The following is a 24759-nucleotide window of genomic DNA, read 5'->3' on the forward strand; positions in this document are numbered from 1 at the left end:
GCTGAATGCCAGCCAGAAGCTCCCCTTCCCCACCCAGAGCCACCGGCCCAGATGCAGCCAGCTTCCTTATCCCCTCCAACATCTCCAGACTACCGAGAGCAACGTCGGCGTAGCAGGGACAGAAGAGACTTACAGACCCGACGTCAATCTGCACGCCTCCGGGCTCTGAACAGGCCAGCCTTCTCAGAGGAAGGAGGGGCTTCAGAGGAGGAGACTTGAAGCAGCTGTGCGAGCTGACCGAATGCCCTTAGATTATAAAAGCCAGAGGGAGGGCTCCCTTCAGCGTGGCTTCAACGAGTTCTCTAAGCTGCTCCTGTACTGCCTGTGTTTGCTCCTTGGAACTGTCTCTCTGACCTCCGACCCGGCCTGTCCTCGACTACTCCCTTGATTTACGGACTTTGCACATTCCTCGCCTTGCCAGCTGGACCTCGTTACCTGTCAGCAGCACTCTGCAGACTCGGCAACCTCTGGAAGCAGGACAGTTAGTCTGTAGTAGCAAAATCAAAAAGAGTCCAGCAGCACCTCCAAGACCAACCAATTCCACTGCAGCACAAGCCTTCGAGAACCACAGCCCTCCCCGCCAGATGCATCTGACAAAGAGACAATGCTTGGAATCAATTCATAATAGTCCATAGCCCAATAATAGCCAAGGTCGTGTAGATATCGATGGAAGATGCCTCCTCGTAAGTCATTCACACCTATGGGTTTCGTCGGCATGTAAGAAGTCCTATCCTGTTACACACCACAGGCTTTGTCACAGGCAAAATATAACAAGCGTAACCAGCAATATCATCCCCCCATTACAGTCACTTCTGGACGACGCTAGATCGCTATGTTATGGACTGTTATGAATTGATTCCAAGCATTTGGCTTTATACATTGTACGAAGTGACTTTGAACTTTTCTACCATTGTGGATATTTTGGTGTGTGTGTGGTGAGACATGTTGTATATTTGAATTTATTTCATTGAGCACTCTGCACTTCAAATATAAATGTGTGTGATTTCTGGTTATTGTATACTCCATAGGGCTTTTTGTACTTTGTACTGACCCAGTCCTGGCAGTTTTTGGTCCTGACCCCGGCCGAAAAGGGCCCCAAAGGGCCGGAAATGGCCATTTGGGCCCTGTTTGGGCCCAGATCACGGCCAAAGCAGCCTGGACCAGATCAGTGCTTGGCAGGGGAGGGTTCCCCCACCTGGCACTGACCGGATCCCGGCAGTTTTGGCCCCAATCCTGGCAGAAAATAGCCCAAATGGCCAAAAGTCGCCATTTTGGGCCTTTTGGACCAGGATTGGGGCAGAAAATGACTGAATCTGGTCAGAGCCAAGTGGGGGAACCCTCCCCTGCCCAGCATTGACCCAGTCCAGGCCCCTTTGGCCCCAATCCAGGGCACAAATGGGCCCAAAACAGCCCAAAATGGCAATTTTGGGCCCGTTTTGGCCAGGACTGGGGCTGAAACGGCCAGGACCATGTCTGTGCCAGGCGTAGGAAGCTAGCAACGACCCGATCCGGGCTGTTTCGGCCCCAATCTGTAAGGTAGGCTAGGCTGAGACAGAGTGACTGCCCCAAGGATTCCCAGTGAGCCTTACCTGTCTTTAGATCCAGAGGAGTTAGCCGTGTTAGTCTGTAGTAGCAAAATAGATGCATCTGATGAAGAGAGCTGTGATTCTCAAAAGCTTATGCTACAATAAAGTTGGTTAGTCTTAAAGGTGCTACTGGACTCTTTACTATTTTACCTGTCTTTGATTATCTACCTTTACAGTCTGTAGGAAAACACCATTTCAGATTTCTTCCTGTCTGCTTTAGAAATGGTTCTTCCCCAGAATTTTTTTCTACATGTCAATATCTTGCTTTAGAAATATGAGCTTTTGCCCAGGATTTTCTTTTCCCATTTACTTATTGTATCGAAATCATAGCGCATGCTAATCAAACTGTGTTCTGCCCCTCTTCACATCCACGACCTTTGTTTTATTTGTTGTTGATGGTAGGGTGGGAAAAATATGAACAACCTCTCACACTTTAACACAATGTGTTTTTTCCCCCGCAGTGATTATTATTCTCTGAATTTTCTAAAGTAAGGTCTGAAAAAATTCACAGCTGCTGCCAACTTGCTTGTGTGTGATGTAACAGCTAGAGTGGGTTCCACTCCGGGTATCTTCTCTTCGAGGCCCTGGGGTGGCTGCTGGCGGGTAAGGCCTTCCTTGGCTTGAGCCGCGAGAGAGCTGCTTTCGGGAGGGGACTGCACATCTCCTGGGATTACAACTGATCTTCAGACTACAGAGATCAATTCCTCCCCTGGAGAACATGGATGCTTTGGGGAAGAACTCCGGCCTTATGCCCCACTGAAATCCTTCTCCTCGAACTCTGTGCTCCCTGGGCTGTACCCCCAAATTTCCAGGAAGATCCCAATCCTGAGCTGGCAACCCCATCAAGAAGATGAGACTGGTCTGAGTGGGCCAAGAGTCTGAGTTTTCAAAGGACGCTGAACATGTACACGAGGGTAAGAAATAATACACGAGGGTAAGAAATAATCTCTCACACTGAGAGATCTCTGTCTTTTGGTGCTACACCTCTGAAGATGCCAGCCACAGCTGCTGGCGAAACGTCAGGAACTACAATGCCAAGACCACGGCAATACAGCCCGGAAAACCCACAACAACCATCGTTCTCCGGCCGTGAAAGCCTTCGACAATACATCAAATAATACTTTGTCTGAAAAAACAGCAGGCTAAATGGCCTCTAGGTACGGACTGAGGTCTTCCAGGACTGCCACCTTTTCCTCTGTCGTGTGTAGCTGTGCCTTTCTCACCGCTTGATATGCGGATGATATTAATCGCCATGCCAAGGAATGGGTCCCCTGCTGAATTCTGCAGGTCAAGCTTATTCACAGCACAAGCACAGACCCAGGCCAGTTTTTCCTTGTCAGCTGGCAACGGTTCCACACAGCCATCCCAGAATTCCCAGCAGAGTCTGCAAAAATAGCTAGTTGAAAAATGCCTCTCTTTAGCCTCCTGCTTCCCCCTGGGGAACTCCTTCCCAGCACTGGACCGGAGATCTGGGGAGTTGGGGCCTTGAGGAAACTGAACGACTGGGAGGAGGAAGGTTTGTGGGGAGGCAGCATAAATAATCCAAATGATGTGCTTGACTCACAGCCACTAACATGAATGAAGACAGTGGTGCATTCCAGTTCTTGGTGAGTCAACCCTGTTAGCAGAGGAGTTAGCCGTGTTAGTCTGTAGTAGCAAAATCAAAAAGAGTCCAGTAGCACCTTTAAGACTAACCAACTTTATTGTAGCATAAGCTTTCGAGAATCACAGTTCTCTTTGTCAGATGCATGGAGGGCAAGAAGAAACTGGTCAGATATATAGGTGGAGAGGGGAGGGCGGAGTAGATGCAAACAGTAGCTTCTGATATGGAGATCAGTTTACTTCTGTTAAGGAAGTCAGTTACTTCTGATAATGAGATAACCATTGATAGTCTCTATTCAATCCCAGTTTGACTGAGTCAAATTTACATATGGGATTGAATAGAGACTATGAATGGTTATCTCATTATCAGAAGTAACTGACTTCCTTAACAGAAGCAAACTGATCTCCATATCAGAAGCTGCTGTTTGCATCTACTCTGCCTACTTTGCATCTACTCAGAAGCAAACTGATCTCCATATCAGAAGCTACTGATTGCACCTACTCCCCCCTCCCCTCTCCACCTATATATCTGACCAGTTTTTTCTTGCCCTCCATGCATCTGACGAAGAGAACTGTGATTCTCGAAAGCTTATGCTACAATAAAGTTGGTTAGTCTTAAAGGTGCTACTGGACTCTTTTTAACCCTGTTAGTAAATAACTTCAAACATGGCTTTTGCTAACCTTGTGTTGCTTATAATTTGTGTGTATGAATTGCATAGAGAACTGTCAAAAAGAGTCCAGTAGCACCTTTAAGACTAACCAATTTTATTGTAGCATAAGCTTTCAAGAATCAAGTTCTCTTCGTCAGATGCATGATACAGAAACTGGTCAAATATAGAAGAGGAGGGGGGAGGAGGGGAGGAGAGAGAAGATGCAGTTAGGGGGGGAGAGGGAGGGTGCAACCAAAAGATTCCTTTGCTAGTAAATGTAAACATCTCCTTTTGGCGTGGGGGTCAGTTGGCTTGGGTGAGGCTTCAAAGGAGTTTGCCGTGTTAGTTTGCAGCAGTAAAACAGCTAGACCATCCAATTCCTATGTAGTATAAGCCTTCGATAACCACAGCTCTCCCCGCCAGATGCGTCTGACAAAGAGAACTGTGGTCCCCGAAAGCCCACGCCAGGCGCCACTGGGCTCCCCCAGACCACGCCTCTGTAAAGGAAATCTGTTGCCTGTGATAATGTGATAACCATTCATAGTCCCTATTCAGTCCCAGCTTGACAGAGTCAAATTTGCATATGAATTCCAATTCAGCAGCCTCCCGTTGGATTTTGTTTTTGAAAGGTTTCTGTTGAACCACAGCGACCTTTAAGTCTTTGGTGGAATGTCCTGGTAGATTGAAGTGTTCTCCCACTGGTTTCTGGACGTTGCCATTTCTAATGTCAGATTTGTGTCCATTTATTCTTTTGCGCAGAGGTTGGCTGGTTTGTCCAATGTACAGAGCAGATGGACATTGTTGGCACATGAGGGCATATATCACATTGGAGGATGAGCAGCTGTAAGAGCCAGAGACAGTGCAGTTGGTGCCATTGGGTCCTGTAATTGTATTCCCTGTGTAGATATAGGGGCAGAGCTGGCATCTGGGTCTGTTGCAGGGCCTGGTACCTGTGCTGGTGACTCTGCTGGCCGATTCATGGTTGTGAGTGAGAAGTCGTTTAAGGTTGGGGGGCTGTCTGTAGGCAAGGAAAGGTCTTCCACCCAGGGCTTCTGAGAGAGAGGTATCATTTTCCAGGATGGGTTGTAGCTCACTGATGATACGTTGGATGGGTTTGAGCTGGGAGCTGTAGGTGACAACCAGTGGTGTTCTGTTGTTAGTTCCTTTAGGTTTGTCCTGGAGCAGACTGTTTCTGGGTACTAGTCTGGCCCTGTTGATTTGTTTCTTCACTTCATTTGGTGGGTACTGTAGTCTCAAAAATGCTTGTTGTAAATCTCTTAAGTGTGAGTCTCGGTCGAGAGCATTGGAGCAGATACGGTTGTAACGTAAGGCTTGGCTGTAGACAATAGACCGAGTGGTAGCTGGAGGCATGTAGCTATGAGTATCGGTCTGTTGAACTGCCATATTGTTCACTTTTCCACATCTGTCTATTTGCCAAAGTGGGGAGATTGCTCTCTGGTCCATCCTGAACAAGCAAATCACAACCAGAACACACTAATATCCTTTGTGTAGTATCCCCCACTCTGCCAAAGAGGGTCTCGGTATAAGACACCAGCAGCCCTTCACGTGCGACTTTTTCATTATTGCTCCAAAGAGGCACTATATCATTAAGGGACATTTGTGGCTCATATTTGTGGCTTTCTACTATGTTTGACCCTTGATCTGTGTGATTCAGAAAGTACTGTTGCAAATCATCTCATGGTTGCTTTGGGTTGTGTTTTTCTCCGCACTCAGGGGCAGGATGCCACCTTACCAAAGGACGTGACTTTTGGCTGCTCATCATGGTGGCATCTAACCACACCGAGGGCGCCTTCACCTTCTTCATCCTGAACGGGATCCCGGGCCTTGAAGCCGCCCACGTCTGGATCTCCCTCCCCTTTTGCTCCATGTATCTCACTGCCATGGTGGGGAACTGCGGCCTCCTCTACCTCATCTGGACAGAGGAAGCTCTTCACAGGCCCATGTACTACTTTCTCAGCATGATTTCGGTCACTGACATCCTTATCATCAACAGCGTGGTACCTAAAATGATTGTCATCTTATGGTTCAAGCTAAACAAGATTGACCTCAACTCCTGCCTGGCCCAGATGTTCTTCATCCACGCTCTCACCGGGATGGAGTCTGGCGTCCTCATGCTCATGGCCCTGGACCGATTTGTCGCCATCTGTTACCCTCTAAGGTACACCACCATCTTGACCAACTCTGTCATTGCCAGGATTGGCCTGGCCACCTTTCTCCGAGGAGCTGTGTTGATGCTACCCTTCCCCTTCTTGGTCAGAAGGTTGCCGTTCTGCCACACAAATGTCATTGCTCACACCTACTGTGATCACATGGCGGTGGTAAAATTAGCCTGTGCCAACATCCGGATCGACGCCATCTATGGTTTAATGGTGGTCTCGGTGATTGGAGGGTTTGACATCTTCTGCATTTCCATGTCTTACTTTATGATACTCCGAGCTGTTGTAGGCTTGTCCTCCAAGGATGCACGGAGCAAAGCCTTCAGCACTTGCACTTCCCATATTTGTGCAATCCTTATCACATACGTTCCGGCATTGTTTACTTTCTACACACACCGCTTTGGGGCCCACAGCATTGCCTCCCATGTCCACATCCTTATGGCCAACCTGTACTTGCTTACACCTCCCATGCTCAACCCTATTGTTTATGGGGTGAAGACCAAACAGATCCGGGAAAGTGTCTTGAAACTGTTCCAACAGAGAAAGGCAATTGTTTACCTTGTTATACCATGTAGGTGTAATAAAGGACCAGAAAAAAAACCAAAACTGTTTCCAGTCTTGCCTCTTTCAGTGCCCAATGTCTGTGTCAGGGAAAGAGTAGCTGGAAGATTAAGAAAGGTATTGTAATATAAATTTTTTGTGATCTAGAGCCCACTTTATCCAATGCATGAGGCAGATGAACAGAGGAAATTTACTTTTGGCAGTGAACCGGCCAGATCCACTCCTTACTGAGCGCAGGACTGACAATAACAAACCTGTGTGTGAATCCTAATTGAGCAGATTTAAGCTCAATTGTCCCTTGGTTTTTTTTTAATTAAGTAGTTTGATTATATGGATGGTTTAGGTGGGTAGCCATGTTGGTCTGCAGTAGAACAGCAGGATTTGTGTCCAGTGATTTTCAGGGTACCAGCTTTTGAGAGTCAGGGCTCTCCCTTCTTCAGACATGATTATATGAGTTGATTGATTATATGATCTTACTGGGTGTTTTGGAGGTTTCATTCATTGGGCCACCATAAGTTGGAGGTGACATGACGGCACGTAACACACACACACACACACACACACGGTTTTACTATAAAGTTCCCACAGTGCTTTGCACATTTGTGTGATTTCTAGAAAGCTAATGGTAACTTTAAATATAAAACAGAGAGATTTCAAAGACGCGTCTGTTGGATCAAACCAGAGGCCCATTTAGTCCCACAGCCTGCATTAGGTGCTATGAAGATAAACCCGTCTTACTGTATTTGGTCACCTACTGCAATTTAGTGCATGCTTTTAAAAATCAGAATTATCTCGTTTTCACATTATATGATATTCACAATAATTTGAATTCTATGACATGCAACACAGGGACATTCATGGAACTCTTCTTTCCCCCTTTCCTCTTCCCTTAGTAGTTCTTGAGACCTCCAAAATATTGAGGCTGGAGTTGGCAGAACCTAGTTAGACAAAAAGCTACTTGGTCGGATGTGAAAGTTGGACAGCGGAGAAAGCGGACAGGAAGAAAACTGATTCATTTGAAATACGGTGCTTTGCAGATACCGCGGACGGCCAAAAAGACAAATAAGTGGGTGCTAGATCAGATCAAGCCAGAATTCTACCTAGAAGCTAAAATGACAAAACTGAGGCTATCTACTTTGGTCACATCATGAGAATAATAATAATAATAATAACATTCGATTTATATACCACCCTTCAGGACAACTTAATTCCAACTCAGAGCAGTTTACAAAGTATGTTACTATTATCCCCACAACAAAACACCCTGTGAGGTGGGTGGGGCTGAGAGAGCTCCGATAGAGCTGTGAGTAGCCCAAGGTCACCCGTCTGGCTTCAAGCGGAGGAGCGGGGAATCAAACCCGGCTCTCCAGATTAGAGTCCTGTGCTCTTAACCACTGCACCAAACTGGCAAGACTACCTGGAAAACTCAGGAAAAATGGTGCAATTTTGCGCGGGAAGACACTATCTTCTGGGTCTTCCGCACGATGTTCCGCAGGCAGGTAAGACATGTGGAAATGGCCATGGTTGGGGGTTGATATCAGTCTAGATAACAAGACACAGTCACTGCAAGCAATGCATTCTTCAAATAAGCTATGATATTTCCAAACGATAAAACTATGGAGTCTATTTAACATAAGCTGTAAAAGATGAGCAACTGTGCAATCGCTGTTCAAAGCTGTGTTTATGTATTTCAAGCTCAACTCACTACAACAAAATCTACAACATCATCCTTCAGCAATCTAATTGGAGAAGGTCCTTTAGCAGAACTTTGAGTGATCATCTCAACATATAATGACCATTAAAAAGGTTTTGATGGCGTGAATGTACATATCTGGGGCTGAACTCCCAAAGTAATCTTTGCTTATTTGATAGTCCTCTCTGCTATTCCCAAAGTAGGCCAAGTTATTTTGTGTGTGTGTTGTGTGTGTGATTGACAAAAGGCATGGTGAAATGTAGCAGCATCAAAATGTACAGTTGCATAAAAGTTGTGTTTCATTCTAAAGAGAAAGCCAAGCAAAGTTACGGATTGTGATTAAGTGAGTTTGTTCTACTTTTATAAGCTGCTGAAGGCAAAACACCCTTAATCGTTAATGGATCCAGATCATCTAATAAAATCCCAGTGAAACATAACATTTAGACTGAGACAATGTTACAGCTTTTGAGGGTATTAAAATCACCGCTTTTCATTTTATGGCAAGAGTAACTTTTGTGCTCTAGCAAAGGACGAGGAATGTTTCCGTGCCTGGATAGCATCAGAAACCAGGACACGGCGGAGCGTGGCCTTCCCGTTTGGCAGCAGCAGGATTTCTTAAAAAAAGATTCCACAAAAAACAGGTATTTACAGAAGGCCTGAGGAACTGGCCTGGCGCTGTGCTTTGAATGTATTTCAGGAAAAATACTAACATTTGAAACAATCATGGAAAACATACACAACTGGAATTAGTTGTGAATTCCCAATTCCTGTTTGATTGAATGATGCAGTTGCAAAAAATTCTGTACCCCCAAATAGTTTTTGGACCACCCCAGTCACATGACCAGAAGCACAGGCAATTGCCTTCGACCAAGTCAGATGATCTGTCAAGGTCAGCAGTGTCTCCTTTGCCTGGGAGCAGCTCTCCAGGTCTCAGGTGGAGGAAGCCTTCAGTTGCCCTGAACTTTTGATGGAGATACTGGAGATGAACCCAGGACCTTCTGCAAGCCGAGCAGACGTGCCCCCCTTGGAAGACTGTCCCAAGCTGTGTTTAAAGCCCTTCACGGATTGGGACCGGCATACCTGTGGGACCGCCTCTCCCTTTGTGTCCCCTGCAGGGGGCGTTGAGCTCTGCAGACAAGCAACTCCTGGTGGTCCCCGGCCTGAAGGTCATCCGTCTGGCCTCGACCAGGGCCAGGGCCTTTTCTGCCCTGGCCCCAGCCTGGTGGAATGCTCTCCCGCTGGAGATCCGGGCCCTGCGGGACCTGATACAGTTCTGCAGGGCGTTTTTAAAGTAGAAATGTTCCATTGGGCCTTTGGCTGAGTGCCAGCAGGTGTCCCCTCCGTCCACCTAAGACCACCACTTTTTCTGGGGCTGCCCTCAGCCATGTGCTATGCCCATATGTATGGATATATATGAACTCCTGACTATCTATTTAACTAGCCTATGGATAAGGTGCCTGGACTCTTTTAACGACTGTTTAAGATTGTTACTGATTTTATAGGTTTATGATTAATTTATTGTATTTTACGATGTTGTGAGCCGCCCTAAGCCCATTCATGGGGAGGATGGGGTAGAAATGAATGAATGAATGAATGAGCTGATGCCTGACCCAAAATGACAATCAGCAGTCTTTCATATAAAATCCACATGCAAACATACAATTGAAAGTTGAATAAAACCAATTAAATCAAGCATTCGAAACACAGGTATTTCTGAAGCAACTATTTACCAATTAAAGAGCCTCAGATTCTTTTCTTTTACGGGCCGACTTTCTTTGAAGGGCATGGCGGGGGTGGCTGGGTGGGCAGAATCCAAGCCTTGTGAAGCCTGACACAGACAGGTAAAGCCAAGCAAGCAGGTGGTATTTCCATGAGTCCTTTTGCACCACTCATAGTTTGGCTCCTTCATAGTTACAGATTAAATCCATTTACAAGTGTTGAAAAAATGACTGTCTATGAAATAAAGGGGTGATTCCTCCAAGGGCCCCATGAAAAGTCTGGTTGCCCCCAGTCTCCCAGCCTGGCAGCACAAGAATCATAGGGTTGGAAGGGATCTCCAGGGTCATCTAGTCCACCCCCTGCACAATGCAGGAAATTCACAACTGCTTCCCCCCCCCCCCACACACACACCCAGTGACCCCCCTGCTCCAGGCCCAGAAGATGTCAGGATCTCTAGCCAAATTAGCCTGGGGAAAATTGCTTCCTGACCCCAAAGCGGCAATCTAGTGCCCAGCTCCAGAGAAAACTCTCCTCCACCCCACCCCACCCCCTGCATGAGGACAGCCTGGCTGACCTTCTAGAGTCTCCCATAGGGTTGCCAGCTCCAAGTTGGGAAATTCCTGGAGATCTAGGGGGTGAAACCTGGAGAAACCTGGAGAAAGTGGGGTTTGGGGAGGGAAAGGACCTTGGCATGGCGTAATTCCATAGAGTCCACCCCCCAAAGTAGCCATTTTCCCCAGGTGAACTGATCTCTGTGGCCTGGAGACCAGTTGGAATTCTGGGAGATCTCCAGCCACTACCTGGAGGCTGGCAACCCTAGCCTCCCAGCTCTGTGGAACAAGCAGGGGGAAGCCCACATGAGCCCAGGAGAGATTTTAAAAGAGGTACTATTTTGTGTGCAAGGACTTTTGCTCCAAGCGCGTTGCGTTTCTGGTTCACCCTCACAGCATGTTGGCATTAAAGTGTGAGACAGACAAGCCAAGGTCAGCTTGGCTGGGGGGGGGGCTCCCTCCTTTGGGAGCAGGGCTGCCAGGTCACCTAGGGGCCAAACTGGGGGAGTGATCTCTGGGGCAGTGGACACCGACTTGTGTTTGGAGCTGGTTTTTGAGAATCGGCATCTGGCGCAATCTGGCGCTTCTGCCGTTTCCCAGCGTCGTGGGTGGGTCACATACCTCATGCACGTGCCCCCGGCCTGCCTGCCTCCACCGTTTTCTGGTGCCCCCCACTAGCCAGGAGATAGGCAGTGGGGGGCAGAGGCAGGGAATAGGTGATTCCTTGTTACGGTGGGGGACCTGCAAGCCCTGTGGGGAGGAGCGGACTTCCTGCAGCCATGGGGAAGTTCAGAAGCCCCCAAATGTTGTTGTTTGGAATGTCAGCACAGGGATAAGATGGCAGAGAGGCCGGGGCCGCCTGAGCGCAGCATCATTTCAGTCGAGGCTGAGAAGGAGACAGGACTGGCTTCGGCCTCCGTGAGGGAGCACGACAAGTGCATTAGGAACATGCCTGCTAGGACCAGGGCACCACCAGCCACTAGTGGTTAAGAGCAGAAGGACTCTAATCTGGAGAACCGGGTTTGATTCCCCACTCCTCCGCTTGAAGCCAGCTGGGTGACCTTGGCTCAGTCACAGCTCTCTCAGAGCTCTCTCAGCCCCACCCACCTCACAGGGGAATTATTGTTGTGGGGATAATAATGGCATAATGTCACGTCTGGGCCCCATCCATGCCACTATCTGATGCTGACCTGTTGTTCTGAAGCAATGTTTCATGCTGTAACTTGATGTCATATTGCCAATGCCATAACTGTTTCTTTCACAGGCTTATTGCAGGTGCCTTATCTAATGGACTGAAGAAACTCTGAGTGCTTCTGACCTTGTCTACTGCTCACTCCCATGCACTGCTATGTCTCAACTTTGATCTCTTGCTTTCTCAGAGTCTCGACTTGATAGTACAAATATGTGAGACGGTCTCTGGACGAGTTCGCGCCAAAAGTCCTGTTTTACTGTTGGGAGGGGGAAGGAGTAAATGTGTGTGTTAAGAGGAAGGATTTTCCCACAGGTCACTATTCCTGTCAACCTGTTCTTACTGCTCAGATGCTTACCTTGCTTCTGAGTAATCCTATGGACATATCTGTGGAAATGATCTGATTTCTGAGTAAAACCATTTAACCACGAGCCTGGATTTCTTGCTGTGATGGTACAGGGGTCTCTCTGCCATAGCCTGTCACCCATAGCCTGACACATACTTTCTAAACCACTCTGAGTGGGTGTTAAGTCATCCTGAAGGGCGGTGTATAAATTGAATGTTGTTGTTGTTGTTGTTAAAGGCCACCCACTCTGGAAATGTATTGATTGTGAGAGTGACGGAGCTATACTGGATGAGATACAGTCCGTGATTCAGGAAATTTGGCCGAGATGAAGAATGTACGAAATGAGCAAATTTAATTGCTGGCAGGCTCATTGCCAACCACTCATCAACCAGCCAACCACTCATCAACCACGTGGAGATTTTCAGCCATTTGGAGCGAAATTGCTCCACGGAATCTTCAGTTTGTGAGAAGCTTGTTATTTATCAGGCAACCACTTGGCTGCGTGTGTTGAATATTAACGGAATTGTTGCAATCTGTATTTACCAAATACGGGACTCTATACACTGGAAAATATTCGGGACTGAGTACTTTGGTGATATTGACTATGAAATTACGTATTTATGATTTTTTGTAATTATTGTGTGGAATGGATATAATCAAGCACTTGCACTTTAATTACTAAATGAGATGGTATACACCTGGTAGTGTTACAGTGGGTTCTTAGGGTGAATCCCTTGTTAGAGGTAGTATTGTATCTAGAGCCCCTCCTTATTGTTGTCATTTGTGTTCTGTTGTTAAAGGCCCCACAGAAGGGAGCAAGGGCCCGGGAAAGGGGATGCAGAGGCACAGAGGAAAGGCCTCTTGGGCCTGGTGTGGCTGCCTCTGGAGGCAAAGGCCTGTGGACGATGACTGGGCAAACCGGTCCCAGTCCAAGGATGTAAACCCGGCTTTTAGGCAGGGAGACGGACTGAAGGTCCCTTCGCGCTTTCATTTGGACAAGAAGAATTTAATCTGGATCAACCGAGAGTTTCTGGTCGCTTCCTTATGAGTGGTGCTCCATGCCCCCCCTCAACATGCACTGGGTCTTTGGGGGGATTCCACTTGAAATCAACATGAGGTCACCCACTGTTGGGAAAAAGGGTGGACAGGGAGGTGCAGATTTCCCCATCTGCATACAGGGCTTTTTTTCTGGGAAAAGAGGTGGTGGAACTCAGGAGGATCGCACAATGATGTCACTTCGGATAAGCTGGAACAAGGGGGGAGTTTTTTAAACTTTAAATTGTCCTAGGTAAAAAAGGTCACATGGCTGGTGGCCCTGCCCCCTGATCTCCAGACAGAGGGGAGTTTGGATTGCCCTCTGCGCCAGCGGCATTTGCAGGGGCAGTGAGAACGGGGAAGCTGCCTTGAGGGGAAGCTGCCTTTGTTTCAGGTGATCTTCATTGCCTTCAGGGCCCTGCTCCGTATCTCTTTGGTCCTGGCAGCGTAGACAAGTGGGTGGAGTACAGAGGGTAGCAGTAGGTAGACGTTGCCCATTGTGACGTGAACCAGCAGAGGCAAGCCCCTCCCAAACCGGTGCACCACAGAGAGCCCAATCAGGGGCACATAGAAGACCAGGACAGCACACACGTGGGCCACGCAGGTCCCGGATGCTTTCAGGCGCTCTTGCCTAGAGGGCAGCTGCAGGACTGTCTTAATGATCATCACGTAGGTTGTGAAGATGAGCAGGGAATCGAGGCCCATCACCGCAAGGATGGCTGCCAGCCCATAGACGATGTTTGGCATCCTGTTGCCACAAGCAAGGTGCATCACATCTTGCTGGACGCAGTAGGAATGCGTGAGGACTTTGGAGCCGCAAAACGGCAGGCGGTTGACCAGTAAAGGCATAGGAAGGAAGAAGATGGCCCCTCTTGCTACTGCCACTAAACCAATCTTTGCTGTCACAGAGTTGGTGAGGACGGCCGAGTGCTGCAGAGGGTGGCAAATGGCCACGTACCGGTCCACAGCCATGGCTAAGAGGATGGTGGACTCCACTCCTGAAAGGGAGTGGATGAAGAACATCTGGGCCAGGCAGGCCTTATAGCCCATCTCCCTGGCATCAAACCAAAAGGAGGACAGGAGCTTGGGCACGGTGCAAGTGGAAAGTACCAGGTCCACAGCTGCCAGCATGCAGAGGAAGAAATACATGGGGACGTGGAGGGCTGGCTCTGTTTTAACAACAAACATCACAGCACAGTTGCCCACGACCGCCACAACATACATGGCGCACAAGGGGAAGGCCAGCCAGAACTGGGCAGCTTCCATGCCAGGCAGACCTCCCAAGATGAATGAGAAGCCCTCGAGAGTGCCGTTAGGGTCTGGCATGTTGCATTCTGGTATGCGTTCTTCTGTGTTGCTGCAAGGGGAAAAGAAATGCTACTCTTAACGTGATCGAATCACATGAAGCTCTTTAGAATATCACAGGGAGTTACCAAGAAACTCTTCCATGACCCCTTGAGATAAAAGTCCAGCTCACCTTTCCTTCGTCCTCCACCAGTGCAGTTTAGAAAAGAATACGCCCCAATCCCTACGTCAATTGGCTATGCATGCCAGGTGAAAATGGAGCGCACGGGTGCTTTTTCTCACATACATACCTTTGTCAACAAACGAGCTTGGAAGCCACCTTCTATCAAGCCAGAATCATCTACTCTGCCTGAGATGGCTGAGAGGGGATAGGATGACCGTCCTCAAGTACTTGAAGGCTGCCGTATAGAGGATGGTGCGGAGTTGTTTTCCGCTGCTCCAGAAGGTCGGACCAGAACCAACAACTTGAACGTAAATCAAAAGAGTTTTCAACTAAACATTAGGAAGAACTTCCTGACAGCTAGAGTGGTTCCCTCAGTGGGACAGGCTTCCTCGGGAGGTGTTTGGCTCTCCTTCTTTGGAGGTTTTTAAGCAGAGGCTAGATGGCCATCTGACGGCAGTGCTGAATCTGGGGACCTGGCAACAGACAATGCCTGTCTCCCGATATACAAAGTCACGCAGCAAAAGAGGGAAAAGGAATCCCACGGAAGAAAAACATATACTCTACTCCGTATATATAACTTTGTAACATTTAAAGTGCTAACCCCTAAAGCCTCTATCACAATTCATATTAACAATGTTACAATATTACAATACATAATAATCATACATCAAAGAGTGACAGGCAACAATCTCATTCTGCATGTAGCAAAACACTCCGGGAAAAGCAAATATATAGCAATGTCCTTAAGTCTCTTATGAGATATTTCTAAGTGTATTGTTCTTCTTTCTTTGTTTTTTCTTTGTTGTAAGTCTGGACCGGTGGAGAGATGATAAGCCAGAAGCTCCACGCCCATGGAGCAGGGCCACTGGGGCAGTCGGGGGTGGGGTAGTTGTGAATCTCCTGCCTTGGGCAGGGGGTTGGACTAGATGACCCTGGAGATCCCTTCCAACCCTATGATTCTAAGTTCAAACTCTCCAACATCTCTAGCAGAGAAAGACCTCTCCTAAGACTTGCTACCTGAGACCCTTGAAAGGGGTGTCCCAAGGAAGAAGCCCCTGCCCATTTGTGGTGGTTGTTAGCAGTGGTGAGCATACAGAACAGCTAGCTAAATATATATTTATTTTAATAAAAGAGCCCGTGTGGTGTACCGGTTAGAGTGCCAGACTAGTAATGGGGAAAGCCAAGCTCTGCTTCCCACTGGACCATATTGTTTACTAGGTGAGTTTGTGCCAGTTGTTCTTGCTGAGCCTAACCTACCTCACAGGGATGCTGTGAGGGCTAAAATGTGAGGGGTGAGGAGTGCTGCCTCATACTTTTTGAAGAAATGAAAGAATTTAAAGCTGAGGGAGGTCCACAGGCCAAGACTGGTAAAATTTTCCAGTCTACTTCCAACTATAGGATGTTGGGGATTAAAAATGGGGAACAGATAACTGATCACTTGAGTGCAAAACACACAAACATTGTTCTGGTGTCTTCATCTCAGCTCACTGAGACTTCACTGGAACAAGAACAAAATGACGTCGACAACAGGTGCCTGGCAGCAGGGCTTACCCCCTTTCCCTTCGGTAAAAGGAATTCTTGGCGCTTTGTGATTTCAAACAACAGGAAAAGTTAGTTCAGTTGCTGGAGAGGAAAAGTACCCTCTGGGCAGTGCAAATGAATTAAAAATGACAAAGTGATATTTAAATAAGTGTGTGTGTTTCTGTGCATTCATTCTGCACTTTATTGGGGGGGAATCAGGTATCTTTTGAAAAAGTTGCAGAACTTCTGAATAGTTGGGGGGTGGCGGTGGCAAGGCGGCTGCTATGTGGCGCTAGGGGCAGCACGGGCAGTGGCCAGTAAGAACCCACAGTAGTTTCCTATATGCAGAGCTCCTGAATCAGGCTTTGTTTTCCTTCTGACACGGGGAACTGGCTTTTCCTCAATGCTTCTTCAAGCACACCCTAACTCTAAAGAACCAGTTTGATTAGGGGCCAAGCGGGGACAGCAAACCAGCCCTTTTGGTGGAGCAGTTAAGAGTGGCAGGACTCTAACCTGGAGAACGAGGTTTGACTGCCCACTCCTCCACTTGAAGCCAGCTGTGTGACCGGGGGTCACTCACAGCTCTCTCAGAGCTCTCTCAGCCCCACCCACCTCGCAGGGTGTTTTGTCAAGGGGATAATAATGACATACTTTGTAAACCACTCTGAGTGGCCGTTAAGTTGTCCTGAGGGGCTGTATATAAATCAAATATTATTATTATTTACCTTCTGGTCTATTAAACCTTCCTCATAGTGCACACAATTTTGTGTCTTCCATAATCCTTCTTGAGATAGGATTCAAGGTCTCGGCCAACAAGCAAGAATCCGGTATTTACTTATTTATTTCCTTCATTTGCACTCCATGTTTCTCCCCAGTTAAGCAGCTTACACCATCCTCTTCTCCTTCATTTTATGCTCACAACAATCCTGTGAGGTAGGCTAGGCTGAGAGTACGTGACTGGCCCAAGGTCCCCCAGTGAGCTTCTGTGGCAGAGTCGGGGATTCCGACATTCTAACCACACGACACTGCATTGCAGAACCCTCACGTCCAGGCCTGCAACACCCCTAATTCCAGAAGGCGAGGAGCCTCCTCCCGTACCTTGTTGCGGAGGGATCATTTTCCAGCAGCCATTGAGTTTTTCCTTCCAGCACCAGAGAGCCTGCCAGCAGCGCAAGTCGCCAGTTCAGCTGATCAAGGGGAAGGAGGCTGGTATATAAAGCTCAGTCAAGCAAAGCCAAGCTCCTCTGGGCTACTCCGTTGACACGAGGGAGCTGCAGGCAGCTGCAAACAGACCCTGGGCAGTCTCCGAAGAATCCTGCTCCCAAAGCAAATGCATGCAATCTGTACTTTTTGTCTATCCTTTTTGTGCACGATAGACTCTGGGGAGTCTGCGAGGGCATTGTCGCAAGATCGCCTTTTAGTAATCAAAGCAAACATTTCGTGCCTCTCTGTTGCTGAGGAATATCCAGGTCATACTCTGCGGTGGCTTGTTTCCAGTGCTTCCCGCATGCAAAACATTTCACAGCCTTTACTAAAATGCAGAAGGTACTCCTGCCAGAAAATAAATACAAGTTTACAAAGACTGAGCATTAGCAAGAATCCAATACAGAGTTGAGGAAATGCTGAAACAGAACATAAGCAATTCTAGGGCTGACATTAGATATGATCAATGGAGAAGGGGAGGGCCCACCAAGTCAAGTCAAAATGAAGAAGAAACAGAAACTGGTGCAAAGAGAAAGTTCTTTAATGTTGTATAACCCCTACATGTTTCGCCTCAGCTTTGTTCGGGATCTTCAGAATTCTGCTGGCCATCTACTCTCTGTATGCACCGATTGTGCGCAAAGTCTTAGAGCCAAGCTACAAGTGATGAATGACACTCGCCTGGCACGTGAACAGACTCACGTGTATTCCTCCCTGTTCACTTGCCATTCACGCGAGGAATACACGCGAGTCTGTTCACGCGAGGAGGAATACACGCGAGGAATACACGCGAGGAATACACGCGAGTCTGTTCACGTGCCAGGCAAGTGTCATTCATCACTTGTAGCTCGGCTCTTAATCACTTTGCCCAGAAAGGGCAGATTAGAGACTGGGCAATAATTGGCCACAACATTTTGTCTAGAGCTGTTTTGTTTAATTAGCAATATTTTTAATCCCCCCCCCACCGAAAACTTCTACCTTGATTTAATATGACTGTTATGTTTAATTGAGATTTTATTAGATGATTTGAATCCATTAGCGGCTGTTTTGCTTCAACTGCTTGCAAAATTAAACGAAAAGCACTTCATCACAGCTTATGTGCCTGTCTTTAGATGGAAATGCAACTTTTATTTAGACCTGCCTTTTGAGGTTGTTAGGTTTTAGCTGGCCTTGGTGAACACAAATAAAACTTAACCTGATTTGATAATGACAGAAAGTGCTGCCAAATAAGCAATGGTAACTTTGGAAGTTAGCCACAGAAATGTACACTGTGACTTCCAAACTTAAAAGAATAATGGCCTGAGACCACAAACTTCTCTCCAAGTTCTGCTTGAGGATTCTTCTTCAAGTAGACAATAGAAGGGTTATATAGATCTTGCCTTTGGTGAAGAGTTCTGCTTGAGATACAGAAGGCACCCTTTGTCTGAAGAAATGTGACTCAAGGAAGCACGTGGATCCTCCATGTCAGAGTTTAATCCTAGAATGCTTCCAGTCACACCTCCAGTCCAAGACGCAAGCTCTGCCCTTTGGCTTCCGTTCTAGACATGCAAAGGAAGGGAAGCTGAGTAGAGGGAGAAAGTAGAGGATGCTGGGAGATTTGGGGGGTGGCGCCTGGGAAGGGTGGAGTTTGGGGAGGATGTCGAATCCTGCTGTTCTAGGCATTTCCCCAGATCTCTATAGTAAAGACCATAGTGAAATTTCCTAGAGTATCACTATGGAGGCCATTTTTCCTCCTGCTCTTCTGTTTCTTGAGGGAAGGAAATGGAGACTGGTGGCTGGGAATTCCTCACCAAGCCTGGGCAATTGGGAGGCCTAGTGCGGAGGTGGTTTTTACTGATTGATTCAGAAAATGTGTATGCTACCTCTCTAGACACCTCTAGAGGCAGAAGTAAAGCCAATCTGATATCAAAGTAAGTCAATGTAATAATAATAATAACATAATAACATTCGATTTATATACCGCCCTTCAGGACAACTTAATGCCCACTCAGAGTGGTTTACAAAGTGTTATTATTCCCCCACAACAATCACCCTGTGAGGTGGGTGGGGCTGAGAGAGCTCCGATAGAGCTGTGACTAGCCCAAGGTCTCCCAGCTGGCTTCAAGTGGAGGAGTGGGGAATCAAACCCGGCTCTCCAGATTAGAGTCCTGCGCTCTTAACCGCTACACCAAACTGGCTCTTAATAAGGAATAGTACAGAACAAAAACCCCACCGTCTAGAAAACAACATAAAAGCAATCAAGCAGTATGTGTCACGGAGGACTCTGAGCCTCCTACTGTAGGAAGGAACCTAGAACCCCTCCCCAGGCAATACACCCATTCCCGCAGGGGGGTGGCCACTCTTTCCTTGGGTATAGGGCAGCCAGGGAAAGAGTCAAGAACTCCCTCCCCACAAACTCCTCCTGCACCATTCAGCTGCTTCCAAGCGGTAACTTAACCCTGTATCAGCGTCCACTTTGCCTCGTGCAGCAGCTAAGTCCAGTCAATAGCAAAGTGATCCATTTGTGTTATGGGTGCATAGTAGAGGGCTGTGTCATGGGTGCATTGTAGCGACTTTCAGTGCCCTATAGTGGTACCGTGGTGAAGGCAAAGATTCCAAGTGTTTTGTATCATAGGGGTGCTACACCAGATGCTGCAAACAGCACAAGAGACACGAGTGTGAAAGGTCTCAGCCTCGAAGTGTAGAAGAGAGCTTGGGCTCTTGCTCCTCCGATAGCCCCGTACACAGACATGGCTTATAGTTAATTGTGTCTACTTTTTGAAAAGTCATTTTTATTGATATGTATGGTAAGTCGGCTGTTCTCTTTTAATGGTTTGCTGCCTAGAGGACCCTAATTGGGTGGAAAGACGGCATACAAATATTTTAAGTGAAAAGTAAACATAAAACAATATACTTCTAAAATTATGCGCAGAAACGTCCCAAACGAATGCTGCCTCCTACATTCTGTTCTGGCTCATGAAAGACTCTGCCTCCATAAATATGATAATTTTTAATGTGCCTTTAGACTCCTTTCTATTTCCGTCTCTGGGATATTTTTGTCCAGAGGGAAACATCTTCAAGAGAGGGCGTCGTCCGATTCTGCCATTGGTCTGGCCCCCTTTTCCATCCCAGAGTCAAAAATAAACCTGCTCTCTGCCTCCACGTTTCAGGCATGGTGCTCATTCATGGGGTGGGGTGGGCTGAGTGCTGGCAGGCACCAGAAGTGCTTGGATGGTCATTCTCTACCCAGAATCATAGTCGGAGCTCCCCTCTTATCTGTTAAATTCTGCAGAGGGTTTTGTCCGCCTGCCTTCCCCAGGGAGCACTTCCCTATAGCCAGCTAATCCCCATAGCTGAGAAATTTACTCAGATTTTTATAACCCATCTGGAATGTCCTCACATGACTGTCGGGAGAGGTAGCCTTTCCTCTTGCCTGCGATGTGCCCTACCAGACTTTGGCCTCTGTATGTTCCCAGAAACCTTAGCAAAAGGGCCTGATAGGTTCCCTACCCGCCGTTCTCCAGGGAAGGGGAAAGCGTAGATGACGGGAAGTCGTGTAGGGAGACTGCTGGAAAGCAATGGGAATAGCCGGGGTGGGAAACTCCCCGCCTTTCTCTGCCTGAGGTCAATTGCAGCAGAGGGGACCTGCGGTTGGGAGGAGGCCAGGACCCCCCCGCCCCTTCCTTGCATTCTCCTCGCATGGCCTTTGCTCGTCACTTCCAGGTCCCTGAGCTAGGCCTGCTTTTCTATGCACAAACCAAGCACTCAACTACTAGACAAAGAAAGGCTCAGATAAACTGACCGACTGGCACTGCAATCTTGAACAGAATTACACTCTTCTAAATCCATTGGCATCAATGGGCTTAGGAGGGGGAAACTCTCCTTGGGAATGCAATGTTACCGCCCCCCCCCCCCCCATATTTCACAGTGCTTTCTGTAAGCTGCTACAGCACACTTTTCTATCTCCGATGTAGCAGGGTGTTTAAAATTAACCACTCATCTTAGCCTTCCCTATGTCAAACTTCTCACAGCTTAAGCGAATGTTGTGCTACGATTGTAAATCCTCTGCCTTTCTGAGTTTTTGAGTTTCTTTCTCCTGGGGAAAAAAGAGAGGAACTCCTACGCCCGTCTGATGGTGGGAGAAGCCAGCATTGGTGTGGAGTACCATTCTGAGCCAAAAATATGGGTCAGTAGAGGAGCTGATCCCCCCCCCCCCCGCCCACTCTTCCTACTGCTTCCTACCACTTGCCAAGCTAGCTGGCAAGTTCACCAGACTCCTGCTCTCTCCCTTGAAACTCAAAGCAGCTCAAAAGACCAGTGGGTGGAAATACACACTGTGAAGTATCTTGGGATGCTCAAGTGAACCTCATTTCACATGTTCCCCCCAGAAGCAAGGGTGTTTTAAACTAACGACCAGAGCTCTTAGAGGCTCCTAGGGGTCTTGTGCGGTCTGGAGAACCGACAGGGATGGGAGGTAAGAGGCTCTGGGTTGATACCCGCATGATACACCAATCCCATCCCATCCCATGTTAGTTGTGCTTGATGTTGCCAGGGGGAGCTAGAACAGCAGCAGCCACAGAAAATGGCAAGCTCGGCTCAGCCGAAGAGTTTGTCCCCTCCCATGAGAAAAACAACCCAAGCATGTTTGCACGTGTTAATTCTATGCAGATTGAGCAAGGGCTGTGACCAGGGCCCAAGCATTATTTTTTCAGACCCAGTACATACTTGCAATACACATCCCCTCCACACCGGAACCACAATCTCTCAGTCTATACATCCAGAGGAGTTAGCCGTGTTAGTCTGTAGTAGCAAAATAGTAAACAGTCCAGTAGCACCTTTAAGACTAACCAACTTTATTGAAGTGTAAGCTTTTGAGAAGCACAGGTCTCTTTGTCAGATGCATCTGAAGAAGAGAGCTGTGGTTCTCGAAAGCTTATAGTAAAGTTGGTTACTCTTAAAGGTGCTACTGGACTGTTTACTATTTCAGTCTATACATACATCTCATGAGTTGTGAAAATGTTTGTTTTAATTCTGAAATTACTGCTATGTATTCTACATTCAAGCCCAAGAGTCCTACAAGTTTGCTATTTTGTAAATAAAACAAAATAGTCCAATGGTCATGAGTCATGCTGTCGTAATGAGCTATAACCTCAAGAGTTCCAAGGAATGAGGTCACGTATTTGATTATTTTCTCCTTGGGATGCTAAAGCTCTTGAAGCAAGGAATAACATAATGTCCGCCAATCTTTCCAGTATTTCTTTCCATTGTGTAGCTTGTGTTAATATTGGTTTTTGAATCTCACTGGCTACTCCACGTCTACCTGAAAGTGATTGCTGTAATTGTTCCCACTGGCAATAGCAAGTTTTACGTCCTGTGCTCTTTTCATGTTCAGGAAACTTAATATACAGTTTGTGCCATTCCCCCCACAATTGGTGCATACCCCTCCTTTTTGTCAGGATACGGCGTTGTTTTAACTCCCTTCAGGAAACAGCAAGCATGGAAAGCAATACAGTGTTTGCTTGGTAGTACTCCAAACAAGCTGTTCTCTTGGTATCTTTTCTCTCCTATCGGAAATCTGACAGTCCAGAATCAATTCAGGAAAATCATGCCCTCATCAGGTTTTGGCATTGACTCTGCCAGTTTCTGTGGTTCTTCAAAAGTCAGGACATCAGCGAGAACAATTTTTTGATGGATAGAGTCTGTCATGTTTTCAGGCCACAAGTCTGGGCCTTTGAAAATAAAAGAATCAGGCAGCGTAGGGCTACTCCTGCCTTGGGCAAACCTTCTGGATGTGGTGGAGGTAGCAGGGCTGCCAGGGCCCCCGTCTTGAAACTGGGGGGGGGGGCACGCAGGGGTCACCACTTCTCTTCTTAGCCATCTTCAAGTACTTGAAGGGCTGCCACATAGAGGATGGCACGGAGTTGTTTTCCACTGCCCCAGAAGGTCAGACCAGAACCAACGGGTTGAAATTAAATCCAAAGCGCTTTCAGCTAAATATTAGGAAGAACTTCCTGGCAGTTAGAGCGGTACCTCTGGCTTCCTTGGGAGGTGTTTGGCTCTCCTTCTTTGGAGGTTTTTAAGCAGAGGCTTGAGGGCCACCTGACAGCAGTGCTGATTCTGTGAACCTGGGCAGATCATGAGGGGAAGGGTCTCACCAGTGCTTAGTTCTCATAGCCCCTTCTTACATAGCCAAGTGGAGCGCAAGTGAATGGCAAGTGAACAGGGAGGAATACACGTAAGTTTGTTCACTTGCCAGGCAAGTGTCATTCATCACTTGTAGCTTGGACCTATGTTTTGCCATCTTCTGGGCATGGAGCAGGGGTTACTGGGTATGTGTGTGGGGGTAGGTAGTTGTGAATTTCCTGCCTTGTGCAGGGGGTTGGATTAGATGACCTTGGTGGTCCCTTTCAACCCTATGATTCTATAATTCTATAGGAGGACTTCACGCTACTTGTTCTCTAGAAATCCAGGTGTGCCACACTAGGGCCAGAAAATCTGTCACAGGTGCACTGGCGGAATGTTCTCTCCTCTTCTGACCCAGTCCATCCAGAATCCCTTCGCTTGCCTTCACTCCTCCTGCTGTGCAGTAAACTCATTGCTTTGGGTTGAAACTGGACTTTTATAGCACATAGGGCTGGGAATCTGAAGAAGAAGAAGAAGACGAAGAAGAAGAAGGGGCTCTCAAGTCAACTCTCAAGTCACAACTGACTCATAGTAGTCCCATCCATGGGGCATTCCAGACACGAGACAAATGGAGGTGGTTTGCCATTGCCCCTTGTCTTTCCTGGTGGTCTCCTAGCCAAGTACTAACCACAGCCAACCCTGCTTAGCTCCCAAGTTCTGGGAAGTGGAGGCTAAGCTGGGGCATTTGGGCTGCTTGGGAATCTTTTGATCCAAACACATTTTTCAACGGAGTGATGCTTAATGCTTTCATTCTTAATCCATCTCATTCCAGAGATCGCTGAGCCCTCCTCTTCTGCATCTCTGGCAGGGATTTGCACCTAAAGTCCTCCTGTCGCGCAACCTCTGCTTGGCTGCAACCACTGCTTGGCTGCAGCTTTCTTTCTGTAACTGGGCAGGTGCTTTTATTTTTTCCCCATATCTGCATCAGTTCTTCGATCTTTCCAGGACTTGTTCATTCCTATCTCTAAATTTCAGAGAATGGTGCAAAGCATCACCCCCCCCCAATGCAGCTCAACACATCGTCCAGCTGCCAATGCAAATGAGCACACACCACTGCGTCTAGGAGGATGCCGACTTGTGGAGGGGACCGGCAGTTTGTCTAGGTGGGGGAGTGAAGGCTGTTAGAGAGAGGCCCAAAGGTTACTTTGGGGCACAGTGCTCCTCACCCAGGTCCTTGTTGTTCTTGAGAATGCTTTGCACCAAGCTTTGAGACGGACTTGCCCCTAGGGCACCCCATAGGGCACTGCCTGGTTCCATAATTCTGCTGCAGACATGGAGCTGTTTGACTTGTAAAGGAAC

At 47.6% G+C, this 24759-nt stretch overlaps 1 protein-coding gene across 1 annotated transcript; it reads right to left on the minus strand.

Annotated features, from left to right (window-relative positions):
* Positions 1 to 4879: 4879 nt before the first annotated feature.
* Positions 4880 to 14435, minus strand: LOC129326384 (olfactory receptor 51E2-like; the record flags this gene model as incomplete). Its single annotated transcript, XM_054974541.1, has 3 exons — positions 13501 to 14435; positions 5832 to 5845; positions 4880 to 4890 (listed from the first exon to the last, which is right to left on the minus strand). Coding segments are annotated over exons 1-3 (960 nt in total), but the record flags the coding sequence as incomplete, so codon positions are not given.
* Positions 14436 to 24759: the final 10324 nt, after the last annotated feature.

This window comes from Eublepharis macularius, chromosome 3, assembly GCF_028583425.1.
Source record: "Eublepharis macularius isolate TG4126 chromosome 3, MPM_Emac_v1.0, whole genome shotgun sequence".
Taxonomy (NCBI): Eukaryota; Metazoa; Chordata; class Lepidosauria; order Squamata; family Eublepharidae; genus Eublepharis; species Eublepharis macularius.